The following is a 23,829-nucleotide window of genomic DNA, read 5'->3' as shown; positions in this document are numbered from 1 at the left end:
GAAATCCATTTCTACAAAGCAGACGATCCAGGGCCTTGTCACTAGCCACTGGCCCTCGTGGTCTAGCGGTTAGGATTCCATGCTCTCAATGCCACAGGGCGCGGCTTCAATCTCTGGTCTGGGAACTGAGATGCTGCTTCAAACCACCACAGGCCGAGGCCACCCGAGATCACTTCCATCCTCTAGGAACTGGATGTGAGCTTGTCACTAACCCTGAGGACCTGGACGAGGGGAAAGTGACTACACGGCAAGGAGAACGCCGGAGTTGAGTGTAAGGGATCAGCAGAGACTTTGGGAGTCCGCTTTACCTCCGCAGTCCGTTTTCCAACCGCCAACCCCCCGCCCCCCGCCCCCCACAAGTAAAATGGCAGTGAACACAGGGGTGCGCGGACAGCACGGAGCCAAACTTAGATGGTGCTCGCGGAAGGCGGCATGCATATTTTAGAGCCTAAGCCCAGGGAATTTAGCCTGGTAACGAGAGAAAAAAAACCACCTGAGATGCCTGCAACCGGAAGCCGGACCCTCCACAAGCCAACCGGAAATGCCTTTGCCGGGTGACCCTGAGCGCCTGGGTGGGGACCTGGAATCCGTCACGGAAGCGGCCGCAGAGGCTTCTGGGGAGTCTTTCAAGCGAACAGGCGGAGGGAACAGAGATTTCATTTGCGAACCACTACCTGTTTATGCATGGGTATTTTATAAACAGAGACGGGTAGGCTGTCACTACATAGCCACTGTCGTGGTAAATTAACCGCGCGGTCCACAAGCGGCTCCTGGGACGGCCGGCGGGAAGGGAGTCCGCGAGGATTCTGGGAACTGTAGTTCTGGTGTAGTTGAGCGGCCGAGGGCGGGGTGAGCGGTCCCGTCCTCTCTGGAGAGCGAGGCCTGCTGGGCCCGTGGCCCCACGGTGTCTCTCCCCTGGTGCAGGAGGGTGGGGATAGGCCGGCAGGGCCTAGGGTTGGGAGCTGGGGAGGAATGCGGCTGCTGGTGGAGTGCGGCGGCCCAGGCCGGCGGGTTCGGGCGGTTTCGTGCTTGGAGGAGGGGGCGCGGCATGAGGTGCGCGTTTGTGGCGGGGAAATGCGGTGACTCCTACCAGCTACGAATCCCTGAGTTGCGGGGCGTTACGCGGACCTTCACTCCTCGGCCGGGGCGAGAGACCTGGAACTCACATTTCTTTCTTGGAAAGGGGGTGGGTATATTCTGGGCCAAACAATTTCCGAGTAGGGGGCAGCTCCAGTGCGCATCCCCGGCGTTTATTTGGGGTGTAGGGGTGTGTTCAGCCAGGGCCAAATAGACATCCCCTGTGATGCGGGCTGGGGGCGCGGCTTGGGCCATGTGTTCCTGGGTGTTGTTTGGCATGGGAGCACTTACGTGGGTCCCGCATCACTGAATGGTTGTGGGAACCCAGGACTGATCGTGAATGTCAAGTTTTGTTTTTGATGGGGCTGAATATGACCCAATGGTGATTGGGCGGAGGTGGGGTGGAGGAGAGAGCATCTCAGGCCCTGCTGTGCGTTGGCTTGTTGGGGGTGGGTGGAGGTAAGTTCTACGTGGGCAAAACATCCGTAAGGGGTGGTGGAGTGTCTTGGGTCTGGAGTTCCTGGGGTTTTTAGAAAATGGGGAGGTTTTGGGCCTGAGGCAGACACCCTGCAGTGATGGTGCGCTGCACCGCTGGGGCCTGCATCTAGGCAGTTTTTTGAGTGCAGGCAGGTCTGCTTCTCTGGGATCTCTTGTCCCAGCGTTTGTCCTCATCCCGGGGCCCACTCTGCTTTATGACAAAGATCCCAGATTTGGTTGTAATGTAAGTGGCTTGTTTGGCTAATTCTCCCTCTCTTTGAATGCTTTTCCCTCATGTGTTGGGGTTCAGACCTCTAGTTTGGGACTTACCCAGATTAGGTAGTGTGGGGACCTCTGAGGGCTGCTGGCCAACTGTCCAAATCACTTCTGGGATCTGGTGAAGCCCAGGTATCAGGACTTTAATTTTTGGGTAAGGTCAAGTTTTAAACCCATGCAGTAGAATAGTACAGTAAACTCACATGGACATATCACCAGATTCAACATTCATTAATTCACAGACAATCCTGTTTCATATACATCCCCTCAACTTGTCTGTGGATATGCTTTGAGAACTGTCACAGCTGGTAGGGGTTGACCATCACTGATACTACAACTCACCCAACAGGCTAAGGCCATGGCACTCCACAGCTAGAGGTCAAATCTAGGCACTTTCTAGCTCTGTCACCTCAGTTTATCAGGAGACCTAACTCCGGGCCTTTGGGAGACAAAAGTTGTACAGTGCCTGGGATTGTCTGTGGTGTATAGTAAGAGTTTAGTAAGTGTTAATTAGTAACAAAAGATGATTTTCCTATTTAATAGCATATCAGGATAGGCTGTATTTTGATGCCCACACATGACTCTGTCTCCAGGAAGCTGTCTACATTCTTCTTTAACAGATCTGAGGTTGTTTTTTTTTTTTTTTTAAAGAAGAGGAGCACCCCGCATTTTAAGCTTGGGGATTTTTAGCTTGGTATCTGGGGGCCAAGAGACAGTCCTGAAGCTCACACTGCCTGTTTCATCCTCAGGTTCACCTTCTCACATCCCTGCCTGCCCAGAGAGGACGTATAGAGAATGAGAGGACTTCTTGCAGGTGGATACCACTCACCTTCCATGTTTCTGCAGTGTCTTCTGTTCTCCAGACCTTGGGCAGATTTCCTTTGCTCATCCTGACGTTTTGTGCCCTGCAGTGTCCCATTTAAGGCTCAGAGGACCTGCTTGTTTCTGTAGGATACCAGGGCTGATTTAAGGGCAGGGGCCTTTAACAGGGAATATTACCCCAGACAAGTGCTCTCATTCAGGTTACCACCATCCTTGCCCTAGCAACATTTCATCCTGGCTGCTGGATTCCCAAGACTGTGTCAGCTGTTGTAAAATAAAAAATGATGATAACTACCATTTATTGGGAGTTGTTCTGTGCTGCCAGGCACTGGGCTTTACAATCTCTGTAATATTTTATTCCCTCAGCACTGACTTATTAGAACAAACCTATGCTCACATATGATTCCTCTCTTTGTTACATGTGACGGATAAGAGTTGCACTGTTAGTTTCTACAACACATGTTTGGAGCATGTAACTGCTGCCAGAGGGCTTTCTTCTAAGTTAAAAACATAAGAACAAAATTACATAATTAATGCCTTTTTTTTGGTGGTTAACTTTTCACATAGAAACTATAAATCCATCGTCTAGCATCAACAATAATCAATTCATGTTCAAGGTGGTTTCATATACCACCCCTGCCTCCCAGCTTTTTTTGCAGAATTATGTTAAAGCTAATTCTAGACATCATATCATTTCACTTATGTTTCATTATGTGTCCTTAACTGAGAAGGACTTAAATTTACCCTTTTTTAAAAAACTGAGGTATAATTTACATACAACCAACTACATAGATCTGAAGTATATGTTTCAATGAATTTTGACAGATATGTACTCCCATGTAACCATCACCTCCAACAACTGGAATTTGTGTCCTGTTTCAGAATTCTTTGCCTACACCAAAGTCATGATGGTATTCTATGATTTTTTTTCCTAGAAGCTTAAAGTTTTAGCTTTTACATTTAGGTTTATGATCCATTTTGATGTATTTTTTTTGTGTATGGTTTGAGGTTTTGAGGTTTGACATAGTACTTGTTTATAGCACCATTTGTTGAATCGACTCTCCTTTTACCATTGTATTGCTTTGGTGCCTTTGTTGAAAATCATTGACTGTGTAAATGTGGGTTTATTTCTGGACAGTCTCTTCTGTTCCGTTAATTTAATTTCATCAACATCACACTGTCTTGATAACTTCAGCTTTATAGTTAGTCTGTTCTTTTATATTTCTTTTTTAAAAAATTTTTAAATTTTATTTTTAGCTGCGGTGGGTCTGTGTTGCTGTACAAGGGCTTTCTGTAGTTGCAGTGAGCAGGGGCTACTCTTCGTTGCGGTGCGCGAGCTTCTCATCGCAGTGGCTTCTCCTGTTGCGGAGCATGGGCTCTAGGCACGTGGCCTTCAGTAGTTGTGGCGCACGGGCTCTAGGGTGCGTGGGCTTCAGTAGTTGTGGCATGCGAGCTCAGCAGTTGTGGCTCGTGGGCTCTAGAGCGCAGGCTGAGAAGTTGTGGCGTACGGGCTTAGTTGCTCCGGGGCATGTGGGATCTTCCCGGACCAGGGATCGAACCCCTGTCCCCTGCATTGGCAGGCGGATTCTTAACTACTGTGCCACCAGGGAAGTCCCTATACTAAGTCTTGAAACCATTTATCGTAAGTCTTCTTTTACAGGGTTATTTTAGCTATTCAAGGTCCTTTTCATTTCCAAATATTTTTTTGAATCAGCTAGATTTTTTCAACAAAAATAAGTCTTGTGGGATTTTGATTGGAATTGCGTTGAATCCGTAGATCAGTTTGGTTAGAATCGACATCTCAAGAGTACTGAGTTTTCCAGCCCACAAACTTGGTATATCTCTCTGTTTATTTAGGTCTTTAATTTCTCAAAGTAACATTTTGTAGTTCTCAGTGTAGAATGTTTGCACATCTCTTCAAATTCATTCCTATACATTTTATGTTCTTGATATTTTTGGAAATGTTTTTAAAATGTAACTCTCCAGTTGTTTCTGACTAGTATTTAAAAATACAATTGATGTTTGTATGTTGACCCCTCATGTCCAGCCACCTTGCTAAATTTAAATTAACTTACTACTTCTAGTTTTTTTTTTATTGAGGTATAGTTGATTTACAATATTATACAGGTTTCAGGTGTACAACATAGTTATCCACAATTTTTAAAAATTATACTCCATTACAGTTATTATAAAATGTTGGCTATATTCCCTGGAGGGTATTATGCTTAGTAAAATAAGTCGGACAGAGAAAGACAAATACTGTGTGATCTTATTTATATGTGGAATTTTAAAAAGCTGAACTCAGGGAAGCAGAGAGTACAGTGGTGATTGCCAGGGGCTGGAGATAGGGGAAATGAAGAGATGTTGGGTACAAACTTTTTCTCTCTGACCTATTTCGTTAAGCATAGTACCCTCCAGGTCCATCCATGTTGTTGCAAATGGCAAAATTTCATTCTTTTTATGGCTGAGTAATATTCCATTGTAGTACATGTATACCACGTCTTCTTTATCCGTTCATCTGTTGATGGACATTTAGGTTGTTTCCATATCTTGGCTGTTGTAAATAATGCTTCTGTGAACATTGGGGTGCATGTATCTTTTCGAATTAGTGTTTTTGTTTTCTTTAGGTATATACCCAGAGTGGAATTGCTGGATCATATAGTACTTCTATTTTTAGTTTTTTGAGGAACCTCCATGCTGTTTTCCACAGTGGGTGCACCAATTTACATTCCCGCCAACAGTTCTCACCAACATTTGTTATTTGTGTTTTTTTTGATGATGGCCATTCTGACAGGTGTGAGGTGATATCTCACTGTAGTTTTAATTTGCATTTCTCTGATGGTTAGTGATGTTGAGCATCTTTTCATGTGCCTGTTGGCCATCTTCATGTCCTCTTTGGAAAAATGTCTATTCACATCTTCTGCTCATTTTTTATTTTTATTTTATTTTATCTTCCAAAAAATGGATATTTTTAATGTATTCGATTAGCAAAGATTAAAAAGTTAGATAATTCCTAGTGTTGGTAAAAAGTTGGAAAACAGAATTGTATACTCATTGGTGGCAATGCTTCTTATCCCGTCCATGTTCTGTGTATACTGAAAATTTGAGGTCTCTAGGTGCCATACTGTGTATCAGTCTTCACTAAACATCTTCCCTTTTTTAAAAGTTAATTTTTATCAGAGTATAGTTGCTTTACAATATTGTGTTAGTTTCTGCTGTACAGCAAAGTGAATCAGTTACACGTATACATATATCCACTCTTTTTCAGATTTCCTTCCCATCTAGGTCACCACAGAGCATTGAGTAGAGTTCCCTGTGCTATACAGCAGGTTCTCATTAGTGATCTATTTTACACATAGTAGTCTATACATGTCAATCTCAATCTCCCAATTCAACCTACCTTCTCTTCCCCGCTTGGTAACCGTAAGTTTGTTATCTACATCTTTGACTCTATTTCTGCTTTGCAAATAAGTTCATCTCTATCATTTTTCTACAGTCCACATATAAGTGATATTATACAATATTTGTTTTTCTCTTTCTGACTTCACTCTGTGTGACAGTCTCTCGGTCCATCCATGTCTCTGCAGATTTCTGCCCTTTTTTCTTTTTTTAAAATAATTAATTAATTAATTAATTAATTTTTGGCTGCGTTGGGTCTTCGTTGCTGCGTGTGGGCTTTTTCTAGTTGTGGAGAGCAGGGGCTACTCTTCGTTGCGGTGTGCGGGCTTCTCATTGCAGTGGCTCCTCTTGTTGCAGAGCATGGGCTCTAGGCGCATGGGCTTCAATAGTTGTGGCACGTGGGCTCAGTAGTTGTGGCTCGCAGGCTGTAGAGCTCAGGCTCAGTAGTTGTGGCGCACGGGCTTAGTTGCTCCCTGGCATGTGGGATCTTCCCGGACCAGGGCTTGAACCCGCATCCCCTGCATTGGCAGGCGGATTCTTAACAACTGCGTCACCAGGGAAGTCCCCCCATTTTTTAATTGAGTTGTTTTTTTTGATATTGAGTTGTATGAGCTGCTACAACTTCTAGTTTTTATTTGGACTTTTGGAGTCTAGGATACAGTCATGACAGTGCAAACAAAGATAGGTTTATTTCCCATAGATAATCAGTTTTATTATTTTTCTATGTACACCTCTAGTATTTTTAAAAAATTTTATTGAAGTCCAGTTGATATACAATGTTGTGTTAATTTCTGCTATACAGCAAAGTGATTCAGTTGTACATATATCTGTTCTTTTTCATATTCTTTTCCATTATGGTTTATCACAGGATTTTGAATATAGTTCCCGTGCTATACAGTAGGACCTTGTTGTTTATCCGGCAGTATTTTTTATGAAAAGACAATCAAAGATTAAACACACATATAAAACCCTGCTCCCCACCCCCCACCTTTCCTAAAGGGGTCCTTGTTAAACTGAACCTTTAAATTGATGTGTAATAAAATATACCCACCACTTCCTTACTGGCTTTTGGATTTTATGTGTGTTTTTTTTGGCCATGCCGTGTGGCTTGCGGGATCTTAGTTCCCCCACCAGGGATTGAACCTAAGCCCCCTGCAGTGGAAGTGTGGAGTCTTAACCACTGGACTGCCAGGGAAACACCTCCCTGTTTTTTTTTCTTTTTGAGTAAGTTTACCTTTCCTCTGTTCTCAGAACATGAGAGATGGTGGAATAATGCAGTGCTTACAAGTGGCACTGTCACTTTCAGTCACGTTTCCTTGTCCAGGGCAAGTCATGAGACCAAGCCTGACGTCAGGGGCAGAGAATTATAGAGAGAAACAAATAATTGGGAATGATGATGATATCTACCACAAAGGGCCTACAGGCTAGAAAGGAATGAGGTAAAAAAATGCAAGGAACCTTGTGGACTGAGACGCTACGTGTATTGTGTGAGAGGACAGGATCCCTGCTGAAGAGGCACAGGCATAGGGCCCACAGTAAGGGTCCCAGCAATGTCAAATTGCTTCTCTGTCCCACAGGTCCTGGCTGCATGGCAACAAGTTGGGCTTTTATAAGTAAGTTTTGGAGGAATCACACCAGGCAGCAGAAATTGATCTTGAGATGAAATAATTTCTACCAGGCCTCCTGGCAGAATTTCAAGGCGAACACTGGGCTGACTCTGGGGCCATGACGTTGCCTGATCCTTCTGCCTGGAGAGAGCAGAACTGGGAGGAGATGTTGCCTTTGGAGAACAGGGAAGTTATGGAAACTGTGAAGACACTGACTCAGAATCATAAGGCAAAAGGTGAGAGCTGTTGAGGGTCCAGCGAGGTGAAGGGGGGAGCAGGGCTCCAGGTTTACTGCGAATGCCTTGTGATCACAGCTGAGGAAAGGGGCGACTTCCTCTTCACAAGGCACGGAGGAGCTGCTCTGGCAGCACCATGGGAGCCCCAGTTTCTCATAGCTTCTTTTTCCTTCTCTAGGTTTGCCTTCTCACAAGACTGACTGGCTTCAAGAAAAGGAGGGAAAGTCCAAAATACTGGTGAGTTGGGGTTACGTTTATTTAAAGTCTCTCAAAAGTGCTCTTAAGGACATGTGGCAAGTAGCGAAACATTTATTCAAGAAAATCTACTAAATCAGCAAGAGTCTGTGGCATTTGTCCCACAACCTGCTCCCTCCTGGTCACCCTTCAGCTCAGTGTAACGGAAGCTGTACTCCAAATGGGTACAGCTGAGAAGATGGGACTTTCTTCCCCCAGTTCCCAGTCTTTTTCCCTGGGAGGGGCAAGCCACCAGCAATTCTTATTCCCCCCAGCTCGGTGTGGCAGGCAAGTGTGGCCAAGAAGTCTGGTGTTTTCTATCTCCACTAGACCCTATTTGTAGGATGGAAGCTCTGTCTCAGGCACAGGGGGTCAAGAATCAGGAGGGACCTTATTGCCTTCTCCCCATCTTGCTCATAGGGCAGACAGAGATCCTGTGCTAGGAGAAGCATGCTGAGAAGAAAAGGAGCTGCCAACCCCGCCCAGTACCCCGCTGTTAGAGCAGGAGTGTCACACTGAGCGAAGTGGTCTGCCGGTCCTGTGCCACCTCTGAGTAGTGGTGCAGAGGTCCTGCCCTGGTGAGAGGCAGGCCATAGGAACAGAGAGCTCTGCAGCGCTCCCTAAGGGGACTGGCTTTGCGTGGAACTGAGTAGGGAAGTTGAAGTCTTAGGGTGTTGTTGAAAACAGTGGAGATTTTGGTGGTGAGCAATTAAGAGGAAACTGAGACGCCTGTGATAGCAACAAGTGAAATGGCAGATCAGCTGGAAGTTTAACAGAGAAAGCAGGGAAAGAGATTGCTGAGAGGAGCTCTCCTACGGCTCAGAGTAAGTCTCAAATACTGGCCTCAAAATTACCCCTGCAAAAGGATCTGACTTTAATTGGATCAGACTATGGAGCCATTTATACTCCAGGACATTGTTGAAAACAGTAGAGCAATCAGCAACCAATAGTGGAGGCTAACAGCCGAGTGTGATACCAATAGAGGCAGACCTGCTGGAAGCTTAACGGGGAAGTCAAGGAGAGACACAAAGAGAGCCCTCTGTCAGGAGGGGGACGGTCTGGGTGACTGTGTGTTTGCTCAAGGCTGCACCCTCTGAGGAGCCACTGCTTCAGGGGAAATAACCTTCATTGAACTAATCCAGACAGGTCTCAAAACAAATGAACAAGCAGACAACCACAACAATAGCCTAGGAAGAGGGCAGGGTTGGTATCCAGAGTTGCTACAATATTTTACCTAAAATGTCCAATATTCAAAGAAAAATTATATAGATAAGGGGAGGGAGAAGGAGGGAAAGGGAAAGAAAGAATATATGAATTTAAGAATGAGAGAAAGCCTAAATAAATTTTCCTGGTCTGTAAAATGAAAACAACTTTTCAGGTCTATGAGTTAAATTATAATCTCACTGGATTGTAAATTCATCTTCCCCTATTGGTTATGAGTTGTTCATTCACTGATACACTGTGGACACAAAGTTATAGTCCTAGGGAATGTCCAGTGGGGTTGGGGCTAGGAAGCAAAGTGAGCTAAATGCCCTGCTTTCATTCCAGGAAGCTTATTGAAGTATAGGCAGAACTTGGAGATATTGTGGGTTTGGTTCCAGACCACCATGGTACAGTGAATATCACAGTAAAGTGAGACACACGAAATGTTTGGTTTCTCAGTGCATATAAAAGTTATGTTTACACTATACTGTAGTCTATCATGTGTTCAATAGCATTATGTGTGAAAAAACAATATACATACCTTAATTAAAAAATACTTTATTGGATCCTGGAGGTCCAGTGGTTAAGACTTCGCCTTCCAGTGCAGGGGGTACAGGTTCGATCCCTGGTCAGGGAGCTAAGATCCCACATGCCTCACAGCCGAAAAACCAAAAACATAAAACAGAAGCATTATTGTAACAAATTCAATAAAGACTTTAAAAATGGTCCACATCAAAAAAATCTTTAAAAAAAACTTTATTGCTAAAAAATGCTAACCATCCTCTGAGGCTTCAGCAAGCTGCAGTAGTAACATCAAAGATCATTCATCACAGGTCACTGTAACAAATATAATAATAATAAAAACATTTGAAATGTGAGAATTACCAAAATCTGACACAGAGACACGTGGTGAGCAAATGCTGTTGGAAAAATGGCACCAATAGACTTGTTTGACGCGGGGTTGCCACGATCCTTCAATTGTAAAAAACTTGATATCTATGAAGGGCAATAAAGCAAAGTGCAGTAAAATGAGGTACACCTGTACTGCTCTACGTGGTGAGTGAAGCATTAAGGGCTTTATTTTAAAAAGGTTGCTAAAATACCAGGCAAAGACAGATTTTGCAGATCCCATTTAGTAACCTGAACTCTTCAGAAATGCTTATTCCGGGCTCCATCTGTTCACTCCTGCTTTTCTCTGTGGTTGAAGTTTTCTTTCATTTTCTCCTCTAAATCGTCTCCATTCCCTAATGCCCAGCACAAGCCTTGTGTACATGATGCTTTTATTCTTCTCCAGCCCATCCTCTACTCTTCATCTCAGAATTCCTCCATTCCTCAGGGTCATTGAGCACTGCTTTAGGTTTTCAAATTGATTCACAAATCGTTTCTCCAAAGAAATCAAAAGCCTCCGAGGGCCAGGAATGAGTTTTATGCATCAGTTATGTGCTCCTCAGATTTTAACACAAAGCCACAGTAATAATGCCCAGAAGAACTTGGTACAGAGAACCACGTACCCTGAAAAGAATTAGATCAACTTCTTGCATATCCAGACTCTCTGGGGCCACCAGCTATGTTCCTCATAGTGGGAGGACTGATGGGGACTTGCTGTATGTCCCTTAATTTATTGCTTGTTTATAGGTACCAGTTACATTCAGGGATGTGGCTGTGGTCTTCACAGAGGCAGAATGGAAGAGACTGAGCTCTGAGCAGAGGGACCTATACAGAGAAGTGTTGCTGGAGAATTATAGGAATCTGCTCTCGTTGGGTGAGGCAGTGTTCTTTCTTTCATTAATTCAGTGGAGATTTACTGACCACCTCCCATATGGCAGAAAATGTTCTAGACACTTAGAACATGTTAGTAAATGAAATGGTAATCTCTGCCCATGGGGACTTACTTTCTACTGTAGGGAGACAGCTAACAAAAAGCTTCATATTCAGGGACATTATTATTATTTAAAAATTTTTGCATATGTTTATTTTTATTTTCTTTTTTATTGAGGTATAGTTGATTTACAATATTACATAAGTTTCAGGTGTACAACCTAGTGATTCACAATTTTTAAAGGTTATACTCCATTTTTGGTTATTACATATATAGGGATATTATAATATGGTATGTTAGAAGGTGATAAGCACTACATAGTAAAAAATAATAATAAAATAGAACCGGAGAAAGGACTATTGAGTGGGAGGGGGGGGCTGGCTGAATTTTGAAATTGGATATTTGAAATCACCAAGAAGGTAACATTTGAGCAAAGGGAGTTAGAACTCTAGGTATCTAGGATAAGAGCATTTCAGGTGGAGGACCTTTTCGGTGCTAAGGCCCTAAGGAATTGGGGTGCCTGCCAGGTATAAGGAACTGCAGTGGAGGCACAGTATACAGGGGAGAGCAGTGAGAAATGCCGTCTAAGGCAGAAGTTAACGTTAAATATCAAAGTTTGTGTGGCTTTTGAGTTTCATAAGCCATATTTTTTTCATTTATTTAAGAACTGACATTGATTCTTTAAATCTAGGTTGATAAATACTTTTGATTGTGATATTTCTCTGGATCAGGGGTTGGCCAACTTTTTCTGTAAAGGACCAGAAAGTAACTATTTTAGGTTTTGTGGGTGATATGGTTTCTGTAACCACTCTCAACTCTGCCCTTGTAGGGCTAAAGTAGCCATAGACAACAGGTAAATGAATGAGCATAGCTGTGTTCTAGTAAGACTTTTGTGGACACTGTATTTTGGATTTCATGTAATTTTTATGTATCATGAAATACTATTGTTCTTTTGATTTTTTTCCAACTATTTAAACATTTAAAAGTCATTCTTAGCTTGTAGACTGTGCAGAAATAGAGGGCCAGATTTAGCTTGTGGGCCATGGTTTTCCCGCCCCTTGTTCTAAATCAGTGCTGTCCAGTAGAAATATAATGTGAGCCATGTGGGTAATTTTAAATTTCCTAGTAACCACATTTGAAAAAGTAGAAGTAAATGGGTGAAATTAATTTTAATAATATCTTATTTAACCCAATATATCAAAATACTTTCATGTCAACATATAATCAATATAAAAATTAATTAGATATTTTACTCTTTATTTTTGTACTAAGTGTTCAAAATCTGGTTGTTATTTTATACTTAGAACACATTTTCGTTCAGACCAGCCACATTTGAAGTGCTCAGGAAGCATACAGCTGGTGGCTGCCATATTGGATGGTGTGGTTCTAGATATTCCTGTAGTTCTAGATAAAGCAGGTAGAGAAAAATCACATTTTTGGAGACACAAACTAGTTTTAGGCAGGAATTTCTTCAGGCGTTTCCTTAAATGGCATAGCTATTTCCCTGATAGGGATTAATCAGGTTTACTTTTTTCATTTTCATCTTCTTTGACATGTTTTGATCTGATTTCATCTAGTTTGAGCTCCATCTAATTAAGTGTGGATTCATCTGTTTCAGTCTGGTTCTGTGTGTTTTGATTTGGCCTTAGCTAGTCAATCTAACTAGATTTTGTTTTTATTTTTCTCTTGTCATATTATCTTCCTTCTCTGTGTTAATGTGTTTAATGGGTTCTGAGGAAAATGTCAAAATCACCTTGTTCAGATTAGTCTTGATACTGAATGCTGGGATCCCACTTGCATTTCTTAAAGTTGTGTCCTTTGTCTTGCTCAGCACCACAATATCCTGCAGTTCTCCTGCCTCTTATGTCTCTTGTGGGCTTTTCTCTTACTTTTTTCTTTCCTTTGGACTGTGTTGCATACTCTTTTTTTCTATGTCAGTATTCACACCCTTGAACAGTTTGTGAACTTCAACGATTTTACCCATCACCTATTATAATGAATCCATTTTCTTTGTCACTGTCTCACCTGTGCTTTATCTTCATATTTCTATTTGGTTACAAGACAAGTTTATTCTCAGACTTATCAAAAATTGAGATCATACTATTTTTCCTCCTAAACCAGTCTCTCTTTCTCTAGTTCTTCACATATTCATGTTATGATGTCTCTTCTTCAAAGGTACTCCCTGAGATAATCTTTAAAGCTTTCATAGGGGAGATATTTCAGTTAGTTTAGGCTAGGTAATGCTGTGATAACAAACAACCCCAAACTTTGCAAATGTTCATTTCTTACTTAATATCTACTGTCTACAGTTCAGGTAGACAGCTTTATTGGTTCAGCTCTGTTGGCTCTGGGATCTAGGCAAAAGGAACAGCCTCTATCTGGGTCATGGGATTCTTAAGGAAGAGGGAGAACAGCAATGATAGAACCATACTGTGCCTCTTAAAACTTGTTTGCAAGAAGCACTAACTTTTCACTAACCTTTGTTGGCCAAAGCAAATCCCATAGCCACGTCTGATGTCACTATAATGGGATTAGTTTGGGCACAAGGTACCAGAATCCTGAAATCATGGAGCATGTCTTTCTGTCCACTGCTGAATCCACAATACTTTAGTAGAGAACCTGGTACTTAGAAATTTTTAGTATTGGTTTGTGGGTGGGCAACTGGAAATTCAGATTTATTTCATATACAGTCTCTTTAACCACTGTTTCATATACTGTTTCCTACATTTGAAAGCCTTCCAGAACTAGTGACTTTTTTTGTATATCAGTCTTCTATTTTGTAATAAGAAAAGTCATGAAAGAGATTTCCACATAGGTCATAGAGACTGTTACCTCCAAGTAGAACAGAGTTGTGGACAGTCTATATCAATGTGATATAGACTTAGATGATTTAGTCAGAGGAAAAGGCTAAGGGCAGTTGAGGCTACTTGCAGAGCAAAAAGGTTCCTGGTCTGACTGACATATAGAAGATGCTTTTGTTATGGATTTTCTGGATTGCAATAGAAAATGGAATGTGTAGAAGTGGAATGTAGAGTGGATGTAGAATGTGTAGAAGTGGAATGTAAAGTGGAATTATTGGTGGGAAACAAATTGTGTTGTATGTATATTGTCAATTACAGTTGTGGCAGTAAGACACTCTGTTCTAAGACAAGGCAGAACAGCCCAGCAGCCCTACTTAGGGCTTCTCTAACTGAAAACCTTCTCTCTCCAGCAGAACCAAAGCCAGAGATCTACCCCTGTTCTTCCTGCCTTCTGGCCTTTTTCTGTCAGCAGTTCCTCAGCCAACACACGCTGCAGATCTTCCCGGGTGTGTGTGTGTGTAGAAAATCGCTTCCACCTTGGGGATTCTGGCCTGGGGCATCGGGGGCAGCAGTATTCTGCTCACAGCTGCTGGAGTGAAAACACAGAAGGCCAAGAGAGAGAAGGTGACTCCAGACCCTGGTGCTCGAGGACAGAGGAGAGACGGTCCTTACGTGCATTGCCCAGCCCACCCTGAGAACAGTCAGCAAGTCCTGGAGAAGGCAGCGCAGTGGTAGAAATAGAGCCCAGCGCAGCCCAAAGGGTAAACCCTGTGCAAGCAGACAAAGAAATGAAGGAATTAGAAACCTCAAGCTCTGGAGCAGTCAACTGTCAAGAATGTGAACTAGACTGTAGCCCCAAATCAAACTGCATTACAAACCAGACCATCCTCTTAGGGGAGAAGCCCTATGTCTGCAGGGAGTGTGGGCGAGGCTTTAAAGATAAGTCGAACCTCATCAGACACCATTGGACACACTCAGTGGAGAAGCCTTATGTGTATATTGAGTGTGGCCGAGGTTTCAGCCAGGTGTCAACCCTTATTAGTCACCCGAGGACACACTCAGTGAAGAAGCCTTACATGTGCAAGGAGTGTGGGTGGGGCTTTAGCCAGAAATCACTCCTCCTTGTGCACCAGAGGACACACTCAGGGGTGAAGTATTATGTTTTCAGGGAGTGTGGGCGAGGCTTTAGCAACAAGTCAAGTCTTATAAGACAAGAGGACACACTGAGACGAGAAGTCTTGTGTATGCAGGGGTCCTGGGCAGGACTTTAGCAATTAGTCGAACCTCTTTTTACGCCAGAGAGACGTGCGGGGAGTAGTCTGTATGTGTGTGTGGGGTGTGAGTGAAGCTTCAGAGATGTGTTGACCCTCATCAGGCAGTGAGGCACATTCAGGGAAGGAGCCTTATGCGTGCAGAGTGTGGGTAGCTGTCAACCCTCAGTGCACAAAGAGGACGCACTTAGGTGGGAAGTGTTGTGTGTGCAGGGACTGTGGGGAGGCTTTAGCAACAAGTCAGCATTTATGGAACATCCAGTGGCCGACTCAGGAGAAGCATCGTGTGTTCAGGGAGTGCTGACAGGCATTGGGAAAAGAACTGACAGGAGGGCTCCAGATGGCTCACTCAGGGAGGAGCTGTGTGTTTGCAGGGAGTGTGGGCAAGGCTTTTGTGATCAGTCAGCTTTCTTCACACACTGTAGGGAGAATCCTTATGTGGGGATACTGTGGGGCTGCTCCAGCCAGACTGCTGCTGCTGGCTGCAGAGATGAATTCCTCACTAGACTTGCTCTCAGCCACAGGGAGCTGCACTTCCCAAGGGATGCCTCCTGGCCAACGACTGATTGATACGGGGAGACAAAACCCTAGCCGTTGACTCTGCTGGGACAACTCCACAGGGTCGTCCCAGATCCCAAGGTCCCCATGAGACTGAATGATCTCAAACACATTGCAGGTCAGCTTCTTCCTCTGCCCAGTCCTGTCCTCCTTCCCCGGTAAGCCACTCAATTCTCTGTCTCATTGTCTCTCCAGGGAATCCGCCCAAAGATATCATAAGCACACAAGGAGTGTGGACGAGGCTTTGGCTAAAAGTCGTCCCTCAACAAACCCCAGAGTATACAGAATAGAAGCTCTGTGTGTGCGGGGAGAATGGGTAAGGACACCTCAGGATGCATCAGAGAACAGCTTTTGGGGGAGAAGCTTTACAAGGCAGGGAGAGAGACTGGGAAGCTTTAGCAATAAGTTACACCTTCTGGTGCAGCCGAGGACACTCAGGGAGGCCTGTGTGGGTGGGGTTGTGGGCGGAGCCTTATTCTGACACCCCTCCTCACAGATCACTACCTCACTCACCTGGGGGGGTTTCAGAAGTGTTGACCCCCACCCCTCCCCATACTCTTTTTGAGAGTGAAGATGGCAGTAACAACTTAATAAACATGTTTTTTCCACTTTTTGTAATCAGATGGAATAAAAAAGTAGAAGGCTTTATTTAAGTAAGAATAATCAATTTGTTTTATTTTCAAACACCTATTCTTTCCCATGTTTTCATGTCCTTCTGTTCTCGTAAAATGTTCAATAAGCTCAGGCTATGTGCCTTAGTCACTCACCTGTCTGGAAAGGAATTAAATTTCACAACCTGGATTTCTGCATGAATTCAACCCTTGAGAAAAAATAAGTCCCAATGAACCTAGTAGATTTATTGGAGGATCTGATTCGTTGCATGGGGAGGATGATGTAGGTTCTGGAGACATGCCCACTGAAGGGAGGGAATTTCCCGGGTCTCTGGGGGCTGGGTTGCCTCTTCTGACTGATCACTCCCTTTGGCTTCTGTGAAAGCTCCCTTCCCTGACTTCTGTCTCTTCCTTCTAGTCTCTATTCAGATCTCTGCTGTATCCTTCTCTACCACTGAAGCATTGTTTTTCCTTCCAGATTCCAGAGTCAGGTCCTTTAACCACGCCCAAACTGTTTTCCAGTCATGAATCATTGCTTTGGGTCTCTTAGCTACTTCCATGTCAGATCATAAGTGTAAAGACCCCTAGGGAATTCCCTGGTGGTCCAGTGGTTAGGACTCTGTGCTTTCACTGCTGAGGGCTGGGGTTCAATCCCTGGACCCTAATCCTGCAAGCCGCGTGGGGCGGCCAAAAAAAACAAAACAAAAAAACCCCTAAACACAGCTCCAATGCCACGTCCCCTCATCCCTCCAAACCTAGGGTCTAGTCCTGCTAATGACACCCACATCATCCCTCCACTAACTGGTCGAAGACTACCTGGTCATACCCCTGCCCTTGTTTTTCAGCCCAAGGACCTGGCCTTTAATCACACCCTTTCCTAGTCTTCCTCCCTCAGAGCCCAAATTGCCCAGATTTTTGACAACTCTGCATGCCCTGGCTCTGACTTCTATGTCCTAAGCCAGAACTCTTTACTGGAGAGGGTTGGCCTCGGCTCTAGCAAATTTGCTTGCTCAGTTGGAGTTTGCCAGATCCACAAAATGGATATCAGGCTTTGAAAATCAGAAAAAACACAGACTGATTTTGATGCACTATCAAAGGAGGGGGCAGTAAAAGAGAGTCCAAAGGCCATGAAGTCAGCTTTCCAGTGGGTCCTGAGTCAGCTCTGGTGGAGAGGATGTGAGTGTCGGGAGCGTGGGTCCCCACCCTTTGCCACATTTCCCGTCGTTTCTTTGCTGGAACTGCCCTTATAACATCAACACTTTGCTTTGGGTCAGAACTGGAAGCCACAGAGGGAAAAGTGTTTATGGGTATGCAGTCTCTAGGGTCTGAAGAGGGATGGGCCCTCTATGTTCCAGATGACCCCAAGACCCCTCCCTGTGTCCTGCCATTGGGAGAGAAACATGTGAACAAACCAGCACCTTCCTTTGGGAAGGAAGGGTGGGAGGAAAGAAAATGATGCAGATTCTTTTTAACTGAAGTCCCTTATAACCTGTAGCGATCTCAGACGTGTTCCAGGGAAAGGACTGTCAGTCCTAGCCCAGCAAAGGGAGAGGGGTATGGGGTTATCTTTCCAAGCCTGGAAAGGGGCTTCCCAAGACTGCTGCTACTCCATCCTTTATCTCTAGGAAGGGCCACTGGAACCAGCTCCTGTACTCCATCCCAGCAGTAAGCAGAACAGGGGTGTGTGAGGTGAGCTCTCCCTCGGAAGAAAGGAAGGTACACATCCCCACTCCCTAGGATGTTGGTTTCTGCCCCCAGGGAGGAGGAGCTCAGACTTACAGTAAGAGCTTATTTCTGACAGGAGGTCAGTGGCCTCAAACTCAGAGGCCTGCAGTGTCCAGGCAGGTCCTATACTAATGAGGGGGTCAAGCCTCGATTGGGTGGGGGTGCTTTGGGGAACTGGGGAGCTCAAACTCAAGTTGCTTCCTGCATCCTTCCTGGCCTCCTCACTTGACCCCACTCTAGAAAGCCTTGAGCTGCACCTCGTTTGGGCCTTTTCATTTAATGATCCAAATGTCCTGTCCCTTTTTTTGAGGCATGACCTTGACTTCAGAACCCTCCAGCATTCTTCCCCGTGTTCAGTTTTAGAACTGTCTTTGTCATGTTGAGTTTTGCTTAGTTTTCTGAAAAACATGGCAGTAGATTATGAAAAATGAACTTCAGTTTTGATATGGGAACATCTGACCCAGTAACACAACGGTGTGGAAACTCCGTAATCTGACAAAAGAACGTGTAAAAATGCGATGATTTGGCGGCACCTTGTGTGATGAATCCATGTGAGGGCCACCTGTGGGTCACAGAGAGGATCTGGGTTGGGGGGACTTTAAAGATGGCTGGCAATCTGACAGCCCCTGGCTGTGAAATTAGGTACAGTGGGTCAGATTTAAAGTGACCTAATATATACACACAAGCTCTAATCTGACTTTTAAATATCTGCACATATATTTCTCATATATTCAAAGTAAGCATGTATAAATTTTTTATCAATTTTTTTCTAAAAGAAAACAGATGGTAAAGGATTCTTGGCAAAACATGAGATTTTCTCATTGCATAATCTTTTTCCTAATGGAAATACCATGTTATCCTTTATTTCCTCCTAATTATGCATGACATATATAAGGGATAAAAATCCATATTCTTATATAAAGATTATTTTTATCTAGCTCTGTACCCTATTCATTAATTTTAACCTCATAATCATTTTGGAGAATAGCCAAATACTCAACTGCCCTTTAAAGAGAAGTTTAGGACAGGTTGAAATATGACATTCTAGAATCCTAAAAAAATGAGACCAGATTTCTAGAGTTCCAGCCATCAGTGCTCTAAAAAGGATAAAAGCATTCCTTCTCTGTCTGAGTGTTGAGGCAACAGCTGAGGATTGGAAAATCTCACAAAGCCAGATTACACACAGGGACAGGCTTGTCTGCTTCTAATGTAGACCACAGTGTGGGGCCCAGCTTACCTTGCTTAGTAGGCTCTAAGGCAGAGCTGGTTTTGCAGAATCCTTGCTGCTACTAGTCATCAGTTCCCCTTTTCCCTACTTCCTACTTCTTCTGGGAACTAGAAAGCTATTTTTTGTCTGGGGGGAAGAGAGCTTAATTTTATGAAGTTTAATGCTACTTATAATAGTTTTTGTCTGAGCTGCCTCTCTTTTGTGTGTTATAATAACCTTGGGTAAAAGCAGCAGGACCCTGACCTTCCCCTAGGTCTAATAAACACTGCCACTAAAAGAGGCTTCCTTGTCTTTTGATAGAGGGGTTCAACTTGTAAAAATCTTAGAGTAAGTAAATTTTGCAATACTGGAGGTGTGCCTGACTAATAAAATTGTGAAAGCATTTGAGATCAGATTTTCTGCTTAATATATTGGTACAGGAATTATGTGGGTGTTGAAGACCTGGAAGAGATGATGTGGGGAATCTGAGAGAAAACTTAAGAGAAAGGTATGATGAATAGCACTGAGACCAGGGTAAATCTGGGAGGTCAGAAGTGTTGCACTTGTCCAGGCAAAATTTACAGGACGACTATGGTGATAGTTTTGTGGACTGAAAGAGAAGATAGGCTTCGTAGGGTTGGTCTTCAAAGCACTTGGTGATCACCTGGATGTAGAATTTAAAAGCACCCCCGCAAACACAGCTTTCCAACAGTAGAAACATTTGCAAAAGATAAAAAGTGCTCATCACTCCAAGAATCCAAGCAGAAAGCCAACGTCTTATCTATGTTTATCATGAGAGTAGTTCCTTCTTTAGAGGCTATCATCTTTTCCCTCCAAGGCCTGCATTCTGCTGACCTGTATGGTAGAATATGTTTGGGTGTATGTGGAGTGGTGTCACTTAATCAGTATATTGTCTTAGCTCCAAATTCACCTTTTGTTGCCTGATCTGTGAAAATGGATCTGGGCCCTTTATATATTTTTCCTTTGTCAGCTGGCATGAGGTACATCAGTAGTGGGCTGTTCTGGAGCAACATTGCCGGAGGAAGGGGTCCTCTCTCCTGGTGTAGGTGGCTCTTCCACCAGGCTCCTGGAGAGTACCCTTTTCCCCTGCTTCTCGGCCTGTGCAGTTTTCTCTCATGCTAAATGCCTGCAGGGACACAGCTTTCTCCACCGATTGGCCACCCTGTGTTTTCTCCAGCTCTCCACCCAGGTGGTGGTGGCTCAGGAGCCCCAACAGCACAGGCCTGTGCCCCAGCCCAGGTTGCTGCTCCTGTACCCTCTCTTCAGCACCATGGGGACACACCCTGGGGCCACCTTGGACCTTCATCCTGTGCAGAGGCTCAGAGCCTCCCCAGCCTGGTCGTTGCTCCCCAGACCCTCTCCTTAGCTCCACATGCATGTGCACCAGGGCCCCAGCAGCCACCCGTAGCGCCCCAGCCCAAGCTGTGCACCTAAGTGCACTAGGTTTTTGCAGCTTTTCAGCTTCCATTTCTAGCAGCACCTGTAGCAGTACCTTGACCTCTTCTGCTCACCCACCCATCAGTCTTGGCTGACTTGTGCCCCAGAGGTTTGTTTGCTGTGGCCCTTCAGACACAGATACTGTGTGGTCCAGGCTTTGTGTCAACATCAACACCCTGACTGTCTGTGCATGTTGGGCTCCCTTTGTGTACCTGCCAACCAGCCTTGGCTTGCCTCTGCTCCAGAGGGATATTCCTGCTTGCCTGGCAACTGCAGACCAGCTCTGGCCTGTGCAAAGTTCTGGCCCTTCCCGCCAACTTCTCCACCATCCAGTGGGCCGAAACCACACATTCTCTAGTGAGGGCTGAACCCAAACCTTGGGGAGGGAAACCTCCTTCTAGTTTTATCCTTCTTTAGGTTCTCTCCCTTAGCTGAGGGTTTTCTTTTAATATTTACAGTTACTTTCCTATCATTGCAAAGCAATTCTTCCTGCTAAATTTCCCATTTAAGTTACTGTGTGGTTTCTGTCTCCTCACTGGACCCACGTTGATACAGATGTGAATGTGTACAGTTTTTATATGAGGGCAAAGACACGAACTTTTGACTGCAGTTATTCAGTGAACCCAGAGATAAACCAAAGAAATAATGCACGTCAAAATTATTATTAATACTAGCTGGGGCAATGGCCCTGAACCCAGACACAAACTTAATGGTCTAAACCAGGGGATGGCAAAATGCAGCCTGAAGGCCAAATCTGGCCTGCCACCTATTTTTGTAAGGCCTGCAAGCTAAGAATGCTTCTTACATTTTAAATAATTGGAAAGAATCAAAAGAAGAATAATATTTTGTGACACATATTTGTGTTCATAATTAAAGTTTTATCGTAGCACAGCCACACATTGTTACATATTGTCTATAGCTGCTTTCATGCTACAATGGTTGGGTTGAGTAATTGCATTAGAGACCATATGGCCCACAAACCCTAAGATACTATCTGACTCCTAACAGAAAATGTTTGCAAATCCCTGATCTAGACTGAATCTTGGGAATACTTTACCAAATAAAGGCCGAATGAATAGCTTGTATAACCCCCAGCTCTGGAATTCATGGCCTTCTTTTCCTGATCTGTGGAAATTGACAAGCTGATTCTAAAATTAATATGGAATTTTCAAGGGATGCAGAATGCCAAAACAATCTTGAAAAAGAAAAACAAATTAGGAGGACTCACATTTTCTGATTTCAAAACTTACTACAAAGCAATGGTACTGACATAAGGATAGACATATAGATCAAAGGAATAGAATTGAGAGATAAGAAATAAAATCATGTGTCTATGGTCCACTGATTTCCTCAAGTGCCAAGACCATTCAGTGGGGGAAAGAATAGTCTTTTCAACAAATGGTGCTGGGACAACTGTATATCTTCTTGCCAAAGAATAAAGTTTGACTCTTGCCTTATGTCATGTACAAAAAATAACTGAAAATGTATCAAAGATCTAAATGTAAGAACGAAAACTGTAGAACTATTATAAGAAAACATAGGGTTAAATCTTCATGATCTTGGATTTGGTAAAAGATTGTTAGATATGGCACCAAAAGCCTGAGCAACAAAAGAAAAAAGATAAATTGGACTTCATCAAAATTAAAAACTATTGTGCATGACACTGTAAAGTGAAAAGACAACTCACAGAATGAGAGAAAATGTTTATAAATCATATATCTGATAAGGGACTTATATCTAGAATACATAAAGAACTCTCACAACTCAATAATAAAAGACAATGCAAGGATGATACACAGATGGCCAATAAGTCCATGAAAAGATGCTGGACATCATTAGTCATCAGGGTAATAATGCAAATCAAAACTTTGTGATAGATACCACTTCACACACACTAGGATAGCTTGAATCTGAAAGTCACATAGTAACAAACATTGGTGAAGACGTGGAGAAATCAGAACTCACATACACTGCTGGTGGGAATGTAAAATGGTGCAGTCCCTTTGGAAAACAGTCTGGTAGTTCCTCAAATGATTAAAGTTACCATGCGACCAAGCAATATGACCCATATGACCCATTCCTAGGTATACATGCAAGAGAAATGAAAGCATATAATCACATGAAAGCGTACATGCATGTTTATAGCAGCATTATTCATAATAGCCAAAGGTGGAAACAACCCAAATGTCTGTCAACTAATGAATGGATAAACAAAAGTGGTCTATCCATACAATGGAATATTATTCAGCCATAAAAAGAAGTGAACTACTGATACATGCCACAGCGTGGATGAGCCTTGAGAACATTATGCTAAGTGAAAGAAGGCAGTTACAAAAGATCACATATTACATGATTCCCTTTATATGAAATGTTTGGAATGTCCTTCACTTGATTGAGGTCTCTGCTCACATGCCACTCCTCAGAGAGGCTTTCTCTGACCATCTAGCCAAACTTGCAACCCATCACTCTCAGTTCCCCTACCCTACTTTATTTATTTTTTCATGTCACTCTAATGTTACCTTGTATACTTATTTGTTGGGTTTATTGTCTGCCTTTCTTACTAGAACATAAATTCCTTCAGGGAAGGGACTTTGTATCCCAGTAACAGTGCATGGCCTTAGTAGGTGCTAAATAAGTAATTTTTAAGTGTGTGCGTAAGTGATAATGTTAGGAGGCAGGGTAACTTTGGAGCTGCTGAGGAGACAAATGGCACCATATTCCTATTCTGACTGTCGACTCTGCCACCTTGGACAAGATAATTCATCTCTCTGAGCCTCCATCTCTTCATCTACGGGTTGACAGAAACAGGGTGACAGAACGTGCATCTTAGGTCTGGTGTGAGGATTAAAAAGCCCTGGGATGGAAGATATCCTTGCTGGGTTTGAGGAACAGGAAGGAGACTAGTGTGGCTGAAGATGATGAATGAGGGGAATGTTGAGGGAGATGAGGTTAGATGCAGAGAGAGAGATACAGGGCTGGATTTTATTCCAACGTGTGCTGGGAAGTTATTGGGAGGTGGAGAGCAGGGTGATGACATCATCTGATATA

The 23,829-nt window shown here is 43.6% G+C and overlaps 1 protein-coding gene across 1 annotated transcript; it reads left to right on the top strand.

Annotated features, from left to right (window-relative positions):
* The first annotated feature begins 737 nt into the window (after nucleotides 1-737).
* Nucleotides 738-16,388, top strand: ZNF343 (zinc finger protein 343). The gene is given in 9 exon segments (XM_059897333.1): nucleotides 738-1,186; nucleotides 1,865-1,984; nucleotides 2,580-2,644; nucleotides 7,730-7,894; nucleotides 8,073-8,131; nucleotides 10,967-11,093; nucleotides 14,362-14,462; nucleotides 14,464-15,161; nucleotides 15,163-16,388. Coding segments are annotated over 7 exon segments (1,185 nt in total). The 5' UTR covers nucleotides 738-1,186; nucleotides 1,865-1,984; nucleotides 2,580-2,625; the 3' UTR covers nucleotides 15,179-16,388.
* Nucleotides 16,389-23,829: the final 7,441 nt, after the last annotated feature.

The sequence above is a fragment of the Balaenoptera ricei genome, chromosome 15 (genome assembly GCF_028023285.1).
Source record: "Balaenoptera ricei isolate mBalRic1 chromosome 15, mBalRic1.hap2, whole genome shotgun sequence".
Classification (NCBI taxonomy): Eukaryota; Metazoa; Chordata; class Mammalia; order Artiodactyla; family Balaenopteridae; genus Balaenoptera; species Balaenoptera ricei.
Note: the sequence above shows the minus strand (reverse complement) of the source record. Positions and strands in the feature narration are given on the sequence as shown.